At 52.7% G+C, this 10738-nt stretch overlaps 1 protein-coding gene across 1 annotated transcript in view; it reads left to right on the top strand.

Moving 5' to 3' along the window:
* Positions 1-6730: 6730 nt before the first annotated feature.
* MATN1 (matrilin 1) overlaps positions 6731-10738 on the top strand; it is a 22269-nt gene continuing 18261 nt past the window's right edge. Inside the window, exons 1-2 of the mRNA XM_019657927.1 lie at positions 6731-6854; positions 8595-8941. Of these exons, the coding sequence (XP_019513472.1) occupies positions 6761-6854; positions 8595-8941 (441 nt within the window). The 5' untranslated portion in view covers positions 6731-6760. The remainder of the gene's footprint in view (positions 6855-8594; positions 8942-10738) is intronic.

A 10738-nucleotide genomic window follows, 5' to 3' on the forward strand; every position in this document is an offset into this window, starting at 1 on the left:
TTTCCCTCCTTCCAAGTGGCAGCAGCAGCAACAATCCTGAATGTCCGAAGCCTTGGTCAGTGCAGATCCAGAGCTCGGAAACTGAAGGATGAAACAGGCAGCTGACCACTGCTCGCACATCTTCATGCACTCTTCTCAGGTCTCCAGAGGTTCTCTTTTGAGGCTGAGGGGAAAACAGCAGGGAATTTCAGGCAACATGAATAGAGGTTCGGTACTTTGGTAAATGTGGGAGAAAATATATTCTGTTCTGCTAGCTGGAGGATTACATTAAATCCAGAGCCCAAATCTTTAAGAGGGAAAGAGACAAATTGAAATGCCACTGGGAGGGGCCGGCCGAGTGGCTTGTTGTGGTTAAGAGTTGGCTTGGGAGTGCGAGCTCTGAGCAGCAGGGCCCTGGTTTGGATCCCACATGGGCCAGTGACGCTGCGCCCTCTAAAGCTAAGATGGTGAACAACAGCTCAACCTGGAGCTGGGCTGCCATGAGTTGCCAGTGACAGCGTAGGCTGCAGTGGGGCTGCAGTAGGGCTGCAGTGGGCTGCCGTGAGCTACCGTGAGCAGCCGGCAGCCAGTGTGAGTGGCCGGCAGCCGGCGTGAGCTGCTATGAGCCACCATGAGCGGCCGTCCAATGACTGGCGACTGATCTGCTTCAGCCGGGAAGAGTACAATGATCTCAACACCAACATGGGCCAGTGAAGCGACGTCCTCCACAACTAGGCTGAAGAACAAAAGGACAGCAATTTGTCTGTTCCCCTACCCCGATTCCCCAGCGCTGTTCCCCTCCCCCAATTCCCCTATAAAATCTTAAAAAAAAAAACACCAAAAACAGAAATGCCACTGGGAGCTGGCATCAGGCTGTCAGGGGGCTGGAATCTGTGTTGGAAAGGATGTTTGTAAGTAATTAAGATATTTTCATTAGGGAAAAATCAGCTCAGTGGATTGTCAGGTCACCGAACATGGTACACCAACAGGCTTGCTCACTCTCAGAGCGGGATGGAATACTTTGGGGGACAGCAAGCTCCCTGTCCAAAAGGTGTTCCACCGTAGGCTGGACTACAGCTTTCCAGAGACAAAGAGAGAATTTATGTTTTATATGGGAGGTTGGATGATATCGGTGATTTAATTACATCAGAACCACCTGGAGAGCTTAGAAATCTAGATTTGCTGGGTCTGGAATGGGAACCTGAGAATCTGTATTTTTCTTTTGCAAAACCTTAACCAAACTTATGGGCAGTTTGGGAGTAGCTGAAGGAAGCACAAAACAGACACCAACTTGCAAATGCATCTAGATGAGGAATCCGCCTAGAGACTCGCAGATTCCAGCTGGCCCCAGGGCTCTGCACAGGTACCTCCTTTCCTTGTCTTCACCTGCCCCGCCTGTTAGGGTTGTTCTCCCCCACCCCCAGGAGAACCCCAAACCCAGCCTAGTCTAGGACTCTCACACTTGAGAAAGCGTTGCTTTAACTTCTTTTAAGTTCCCCCCAAAAGAAGATCCTGAGATAAGGACTTGGGTGCAGGTAGTTTATTTGGGAGGTGGTCCCAGGAAATATAGTGAGGGGGAAAATGAGGCAGGGAAGAGATAAAAACCAATAAAAAGGGTGTTAATAAGTAGCTCACCTCTGTGGGCAATTGGGGCTCACTCCCTGCTGGGGACCTTCTGAGGGGCCATGAGGAGCATGTCTCAGAATTGCTCAGCGGGGGATGGGAAACCGGGGGTGTTCATCCACAGCGCCCAGCCCCTGCTGGTTGAAGGTTGCCCTGAGGATGTGAAATGCCCAGGCTGCCTTGTTCGCTGTCAGTCTGATGGGAACAGCCCACCGAAACAGTAGGTGAACCCAGAGGTGGGCTGAAGGTCCGTGGCAGGGTATTGACAGGGTCTGCTATGGTTCCTGGTGCTAAACACACCTAAGCCTTCCCCCCACATGCTCAATCCCCACTCAGCATGATTGACAGTGGGTGCCCTTCCCCACCGGGAGCTCTGACAGCTGCCCCCAAGGCTGTGGGCTGACCCTCTGGCCCCAAGATGGCATCCAACATGGGTAGATTCTGTATTTTTAACAACTTCTCCAGGTGAGTATCATGGGTGGCAGGCTGGATAGACTGTCTAGATGACCTTTGAGTTTCCTTCAGAGCCTGAGGTTCAAGGTTTTATGTCCCCTCTCCCCCTACCCAAACAAAATGAATCACCATTTATTGAGCACAAACTCTGATGTGCTGGTGCAAAAGGCAGAGTCTCTGCCTTTGAGATTCTCACAGTCCCCTGGAGCAAGAGTCACTAAAACCAATCAGTAAAATCTGAAATGGAACCTGCTGCAATTAAGGGGAAAAGGTGCGATGAGAAGACTGAAGAGGCAGTCACTCATCCTGCGGCAGAGAAGAGAGAGGAACGAAAGAGGGGATGGAGAGAGGCTGGCAGTGGCCTGGAAAAGGCGGCAAGAAACAGCTTGTGAAGTGCCTTAAATGCCCAGTTAAGTTTGAATCTGCATCGAGAGGTGATGTAGGGCCAACGAAAGCTTTTTCACTTGGGAAGGTGACAGAGAGGTTTGCTGCTCACTAAACACCTACGGCCCACCCCTGGGCTTCTAGACAGAGTCAGGCGAGGTGCACTCCTTGTGTGAGGCAGCTAAGAGACACACTTGCTGTCTCTCTCTCCTCCGTGAGGCTGGAGACGAGGGATTGGACTGGGTGGCACAGGAAGAGAGGCAGCCTTGGGAGGGCCTGTGCAGGGAGGCACCTGTTTAGCACCAGCCCTTGTCACAAGATAGAGCACACACCCTTGTATTAAGGCTATTGTGACCCGAGGGCTTTTTCATTACTGCAGCTTAGCCCGTTCTATCCTGACTAATACAGACTCATGGTGGAAGCAACACTGATGCCGCATTCAATACATTTCATTCTCAACCACCCTGTGACACTGGCATTGAGATCCCAACTTACAGACAGGAAACCGAGGGGCAGAAGAGAATCATCTGAAGTCAGCACAGCTGGCAGGTGACAGAACATGGTATCCCATCCATCTCTGTCCGTTTCCAAAGTATTTTTCACTTCACAGGTTTCCTTAAAGTCTGAGATACACACCATTGGCAGAACACACGATACTTTTTGGGTGCTCGGTGGGTGAAAAAGTTAAATTTAAACTGCTTTCAAATTTATTTGAAGGCATGGTGGAATGAACATATGAACTACATCAAACCAGTGCTTTCATGGCTATTATGTCCTAGGAGGAGGATCATTTTTTCAAAAAGTGGATTTAAAGGGAAAAAGATTCAATAAATAATGGTAATGGTGTATGTGGATCCGGCCACACTGTGATGGTGGAGGGTCAAGGAGGACGGGGACATGCTGACCTAGGTGAGGTCGCATCGCTCATCCTGGGAGCTCCAGGTAACCAGGTCTGCTCTTTAGGAAAAGCGCTGAGTCTTGGGGTTGGGAGGGGGGGGGTCTTTCACGCTTTCCACTGAGCAGCACTCTGCCCAGGGGCCTCTCACTTTATCACAACGCTCTCTCTTGGATAAAACACTAAAAGCTTTAAGTTTCTGGAAACCTGAGGTGTGTGAAAACAAGAAGCGGGAACAGCGGGAGCCGTTCACGGCCGCTGTCTGACTGGGGAGCAGCCTCGAGGAAGGCCCCTCAACACATATTTTTTTCCTCTGGCCCATACCGGACATACTGTTCCCAATTTTGATTCCTGGGGAAAAATGTTTCACACTTTAAAAACACAAATATTTATTTTCTTTCCTCAATGTATATGCTGAACTTCCAAATCTCCTCCCCCTAAGCCCTTGCTCCCACGACGGAATGTTAAAGCTGCCCCCTTTTTGGGGGAACCCACCTCTGTCCCTGAAAACTTACCTGTAGCATATTTCTGTGGCTCTGCTAATGAGCAGAGAAGTGACACAGAGAAGGCGCCTGTGTTCCTCCGAGAGTCCATAGAACTGCCATTCAGGGCTGGAGCTGAAAGAGCTATTTCATGGGCCCAGCTGCTTGCTGCCCTGGCCAAGAGAGCTTTGTACCCTGAGCTCTGGACACAGCCCTGTCCACTGGGGAGAGGGGGCGGTGGGCGAGGGGACTCCAGCTCACGTTCTCCTCGTCCACCTTCAGCAGGGCGACAGGGAGAGCACTCTGTCACTGTCGGTCAATCACCATTGCTGACTCCGGTTGGACCCTTCACCATTATTTCCTCCTTTTAGTTCATTTATTTATTTGCTCACCATGTACCCTGTTTCAGGGACCATGCTGGGTCCCAGGGAGTCAGTGGTAACTGAGACAGGCAAAACTCCTGCTTGGAGGGAGCTAACACCCTCTGGGGGAGGCAGGTAACACACTTATAACACAATTCAGGGGCCGGCCCGGTGGCTCAGTTGGTTAGAGCGCGAGCTCTGAGCAACAGGGTCACCAGTTCTATTCCTACATGGGCCAGTGAGCTGCGCCCTAGCTGAGCTGCTGCCTAGCTGCCAACGGGCGGCCGCATGGCCCAGTGTGCAACAAGGTTGCTGGTTCGACTCCCGCATGGGGTGGTGGGCTGCGTTCCCCCACTACTAGATTGAAAGCGGTGACTAGACTCAGAGCTGAGCTGCGCCCTCCACAACTAAGGCTGAAGGACAACAACTTGACTTGGAGCTGATGGGACCTGGAAAAACACAATGTTCCCCTCCCCCAACTCCCCAACACTATTCCCTTCCCCAATTCCCCAATAAACTCTTAAAAAAACCCCAAAAAACACAATACGGGGAAGTGGTGTGTACCACAGTCATCGTGCCTGTAGTCTCTGGAGAAGAGAATTAGGCTTATAAGTTGTAGAGAAAAAAACCCCCAGCAGCCTCCTGGTTTTTGGAATTGGGGAGGGCTATGAATTATATGAATAAATGAAACTTAAATGGGGAAAGTCAGAGGGAAATGCTATTAACTTGCTTCTCTAAAGCTGGGTCAAAGGTGAACGAAACCTGAGTTCCAGGCTTGGCTCTGCCTCTAAACTGGCTGGGTGCTTTAGGCGTCACGAATCTCTCTAGGCCTCAGTTTCCTCATCGGAGAAATGGGCTAATTAATATACTTGGATTTGCCGGCATCACAGGTTTGTCAGGAGAACAAAGGAGATACAGCGATATAGTAAATGACTGTGCCATTATCGATGAAGATTGTGAGAATGTTGGTTGGGTCAGCTGTGCCTCACAATCATTTTTTTTAAAAAAAATGCCTGTACATTTCCTTTTACTGAGGTATAATTTACATAGAGTGATGTGCACAGGTCTTAAGTGTTAATGATTCTACCGCCTAGGAAGATGGTAATTCTTTGACTCTCATCTCCACTTCTGTCTTCTCATTGCTTCCTCACATAGTCCCAAAGAGGTGGGCAGGCCAAGTACTGCCATTCCCATTGCATGGTAACAAGCTGAGGCTCAGAGAGGTTAAGTCACCAGCTCCAGGTCACACAGCCAGTCAATAGCAGAAGTGGATTTGAGCCTGGGTCTCTCAGGTGGCCAAGCCCATGCTCCTCCTGTTTTATCCCATCAACTACTGGACCGAGATGCAACTATAGGGACATTCCTGGTGATGTGCCTTTATTTAAAAGCCTTTAGTTTTGCCTCCTCTATGCAGACCCTGGGCTGGGCTTGGATGCAGAGATCAATTAGCCAGACTCTTATGTGCTCGTGGGTGAGACAGACAATGCATAGCAGCACAGGGAGGGGGGCCTAGCCCAGGGAGCAGGGGAGAGGTGGGCATGGAGAAGGCACCTCCAGAGCCAGCAGGGTGGCTGGCAGCACCAGCCTGGGGCCCTATCCTGGCCCTACACTTCTTAGCTGTGTGGTTTTAGACAAGTTACTCACCTCTGTCTTTCAGTTCCTCGTCTGGGAAATGGGGATAATAATAGTCACTTCCTCACAAGGTTGTCAGAATCCAATGAGACAGTTCCTATAACTCTGCTCCTCTAATCAACCCTAGGAGGTAGGCACTGTTAGCACCCCCAGTTCCCAGATGAAGACTTGGAGGCACAGAGGCAGAGTAACCTAAAAATAGCCACACATGGAGTACATAGCAAACCCAGCTAATGTGGCTGCAAGCCTGTGCTCTTAACCATCTTGTCTGCTTCCTTGCACATATCAAGTACTAATGTACGCGTTACTCCGATTATGATCTTGAAAGATTCTGTTAGGCAGAGCGAGCGGGAGGAAAGTCATTCTGGGCAGATGGCCCTGCATTGTGCAAAGGCCTGGAGGAAAGCTCTGAGAATCCAGGTGCAGCTGGAGAGCAGGGCTCCTGCGGAGAGGCAGGGGACAGGCGAGGCTGGAGAAGGGGAAGTGTGTTCAATGAGGAAATTGGGGTTGTAATTGCAGGTAAGAGAAGAATTTGGTGTGGGATGAGGGGCAGGGCAGGTCTGGGGCGTGAGGCCATCGGACTTGGGTTTCTCTGGGCTGAGAGTGGCAGCTGTGGGTCAGTGCAGGATCCCAGCCCCGAGAGGAGCCGCCCTCCACCCACCTGAGATTTCCTGAATTCCAGCTGCAGCTCTGGTTGCTTCTGTAGGCAAAGGAGCCCTTGTGGTTGGAGGGGCCTCTTCAGCCCAGGCCAGGCAACTCCCTCCCTCTCTCAGCACACACACCTCCATTCAGCCCGGCCCCGCCCCCCGAAAGGGGGCTAGGGCCCGGGGCAGGGCACCCCCACGTCAGTGGGGGGCCGCCTGGCTGGGAGGCTGGGCAGCAAGGTTGATAAGACCGGGACCCCATTGGCCCCCACAACTGTGCCGGCTCCTGCCCACGCTGCCAGGACCATGAGGGTCATCTCTAGTACCAGCCTCGTGCTCTGCGGTCTGCTGCTGCTGCTCCTGGCCCCACGCACACTTGGGCTTGCCCCTCAGTCCAGAGGTGAGGGGGCTTGTGTGAGGTGGGGGACGCAGGAGTGACCCCTGACCAACAGCTTGGGGGATCGGGCAGTGATCCGGGATGCGGAGTGGGGCAGGGAGGCAGGGTGGCCAGCAGGGCGGTACAGGGATAGAGAGGGTGGCATTCACAAAGGCCAGGGCAGGGGTGACCCTTAGTCGTTTCTGCCGGGGGACATGAGGAGCCCTAGAGCCTTCCCTGGTTTCTCAGCCCCTAGGATTCCCTCAGGGATCACGCATGCTGCAGGGACTGCTGATTCTTGGGTCACTGAGGGCAGAAGCTATGTAGAGAGGCGCTGATGTCTGGAGCTGCACCAAGCCCAGGGCTGAGCTCATGGCTCTGTGATGAGTGCAGCTCTGGGGGGCTGAGGCTCCCTTCTCTCTTCACCAGCCCTTCCAGCACATCCTGTATCAGGCTCCCTGCATGTTGTACTACTCCCAGAGTGTCAGCCTTGGACCTTGAATCCTAGAATGCCCATCTCTTCCTGTACAGATGGGGAAACTGAGGCCGGAGAAGGGAGGACTTAAGATGACACAGTGAGAGAGCCTTAGAGCCTCCTGGCTCCTGACCCCCTGCTTTATGGTGTGACCAATTCACTCTCTCTCTCTGGGCCTCAGTTAATGTATTAATATTTGTAGTCTCAGGTACAGGGAGTGGCTGCCAGGTCATTTCTAAGGTCCCTTGAGGAGCTCTGATGCCTGGGTCTAGGGCACTGTGGCTGGGAGCTGGGACAGCCCACCACACTTTCCGTCCCCGATTCTTCCTGCATCCTTGCTTAGAAGCAGCTCTGCTCAGTCTGACTCAGTGCGGTATGGAGAGGGAAGGGCTTTTGTACTGAGCCCCCCCGCAGGCTGCAGGCCCAGGCTTGTGACATCATCAAGCAGTAAGCCTTTTCTTCCCACTGGACAGATGGGAAAACTGAAGCTCCTAAAGGTGCAATGACCTGCCCAGAGCCACTGAGTGGCTGAGCTGGGATTGGAAGCCCTGCCTGCCTCACACCAACTCCATGCACTTCCCAGCATTCAGCGCTGCTTCCCAGGGTGTCTGGAAAGACATCTTTCCTTGGGGGTGTGTCTCGGGGTCCACCTGATCAGGCTGCCAAGGTGACCACTAGAAGCTCCTGCCTTTTCTCCTGGCCCTCAGCAGGCTGCGCTGGGTTGAGGGGAACTGGGTCCACTTTGGTGATTTGCTTTGATGCTCAGATGAAAGAGGGCAGGTTGATGGGCCCCGTGCTGGCCTTCGGGGCTGTGTCTACCTCGGAGGGCCCCCCCTCAGTGCTCTCCTGCCCAGCTGGGAGAAACAGCTGCCCCTTGTTCATGGCAGCAGTCTGGGCTGCGACCTGAGAAGAGGGTTTTCTTAAGGCCATCATTGCTCCATCCTCTGTGCACTTTTGCTCGTCCTCAAAAGATCCTGTAAGGAAGCTCACTGTACAGACAAGGAAACTGAGGCTCAGAGAGGTGAAGTGAGTTACCCTAGGCCAGGATTTGAGCCTCTCTTTCCCAGAGGCTGAGCTGTGGGGCCCGTGGCAAGGTGCTTGCCCGAGTGCCCACATGCTGGCAAAAGGACCCAGCTACCCTGGCTTGAGTCCAGTCTCCTCTGCCTGAGGTCTCGAGTCAGGACCTAAGTAGTTCCTGTTACTCTGCTCCTTTCCTGGCGTGTCCTGGCCCAGCCCCGTGACCTCAGCCCCCTGCTCTGTCTTTGTCTTCTCCCTCCTACCCCTCCCAGGGCACCTCTGCCGGACCCGGCCCACGGACCTGGTGTTTGTTGTCGACAGCTCACGCAGCGTGCGGCCGGTGGAGTTTGAGAAGGTGAAAGTGTTCCTGTCCCAGGTCATCGAGTCACTAAATGTGGGGCCCAATGCCACCCGGGTGGGCGTGGTCAACTACGCCAGCTCGGTGAAGCAGGAGTTCCCGCTGCGGGCCCACGGCTCCAAGGCTGCGCTGCTGCAGGCCGTGCATCGCATCCGGCCGCTGTCCACCGGCACCATGACTGGGCTAGCCATCCAGTTTGCTGTCACCAAGGCCTTCAGCGATGCCGAAGGTGGTCGTGCCAGGTCCCCTGACATCAGCAAGGTACATGCCCCGCCCTGCTGGGATCCCGCTGTATGCAGGTTCCCACTGTGTGATAAGCGCTTTGCCTGCAGACCCTTTAATTCTCCTGACACCCCTACAAAGTTCCCATTTTGTAGTTGGGGAGCAGGCCCAGCGAAGAGAAGTGGCAGAGCTGAACCCCTCCTTCCCCACCTTTCTGACCCCAGAAGCGGTCATTTTCAGTTTATTTCAGTTCAGTTGACCTTCCCTCCCGACAGTCTGAGCTCCTCGAAGGCAGAGTGAGGCAGTCCAGATGTTTTTGATGGTTGAGGGCGTGGACACAGCCACCAGCCTGTCCGGGTTCGAGCTCCTGTTCCCCTATACCATCTGTGCCACTCTGAACAAGTTACTTCATCTCACATACCTCAGTTTCCTCACTTATAAAACGGGAGTAACATGAAACCTTCCCAAGGGCTCTCAGGAGGACTAAATGAGATCATATGCATACAGTGCTCAGGACAGTGCCTGGCACCTAATGAGCCCCATATAGACGTTAGCCAATTTTTTATTTAATAAGCCTTAGGGGCAGGGGCTCGGAAAAATGAAGCGATGCTTCCCAAGTTGCACAATCAGCGAAGGCTCCAGGAAGAGTGCTGAGTGTTTTCATAGACTTCATACCCATGGGGTAACTTTTCAGCCCAGGGCATGTGAGGCCGGTTAGGGGTTCTCCCCACCAGGGGTCCTCCCACAAGCCCCTGCACCTCCCCACTGCAGCCCTTGTTGGCCTGAGAACTCACCACTGACCTGCCCAGGGCCCCAGCCCAGGGAGGTACCCTTTTTTACTCTCATCCATAGCCCACTCTCAGGCACACAGTAGATGCTGACACATGACTCCTGAATGAACATAGTTCTGCTTGGAGGTAGCATCCCCATTTCGCAGATGAGGAAACGGAGGCCTGGGGAGCTTAAGCAACTTGCCCAGCTAATAAGTGGTACATATTCACAGACAATAGCATATACCCCCAGCCATTATGGCCCACAAAGAAATGACATCCTGCAGCCCGTTGGTCTTATTTTATGGGGGCCACTTAAAAGTTCCAACACGAGGTTGATGGTCATGATGGCTGAGAGGATGTGGTGGCTCCAGGCGATCCTAATGGAGAGAGGTGGTGAAGAGGACGGTGGTGACATCTGTAGTTATCACATCTTCAGGGTTAACCGTTTCACCCCAAATCAGGCCAGTGGCCTGGGGTGGGCAAGTGAGGAAAGGGTTCCTGTGTTAGTTGAGACAGAGACAGAGGATCTGGGGGACCTGGCACCCGACATTAGGCATTCAGCCTGGAATTCATCTGTGGGAAGTCCTACGAGGTGGATCCAAAAGTGGTTGAAGGGGAACAGTAGGGACTCAAGGAGACAGAGGGCCTCAGGCGGAATGCATGTGGCAATGAACAGTCACAGCTAGGTTTTCAGTGCCAGGAGCTTAAGCCTCTGGAGGGGATGAGATTGGGTAAGCCCACTCCCCAGGGGCCCAGGGCAATGATACTACAAGTAACAGTTCTCCTTCCTGGCTGCTTACCCTGAGTCATCTCACTTGAACCTCACCACAACCCCCTTTTCCAGATAAAGAAACGGAGGTTCAGAAGGTGAGCTGTAACTTGTGGAGCTGCGTTTCTTTTTTCTTTCTGTTTTTTTTAGTTTTTATAATATTTTATTTAATGGCCTTGGAAACTTTCATTTTCATGAAAATATCATTACTAGTCATATTTTCAACGAGAGCAGTGTTAGCGGATATGTATTATTTTCTTTTTTTTGGTTTTGTTTCTGGGATATTATCTTTTT

This window comes from Hipposideros armiger, unplaced genomic scaffold (assembly GCF_001890085.2).
Source record: "Hipposideros armiger isolate ML-2016 unplaced genomic scaffold, ASM189008v1 scaffold_10, whole genome shotgun sequence".
Classification (NCBI taxonomy): Eukaryota; Metazoa; Chordata; class Mammalia; order Chiroptera; family Hipposideridae; genus Hipposideros; species Hipposideros armiger.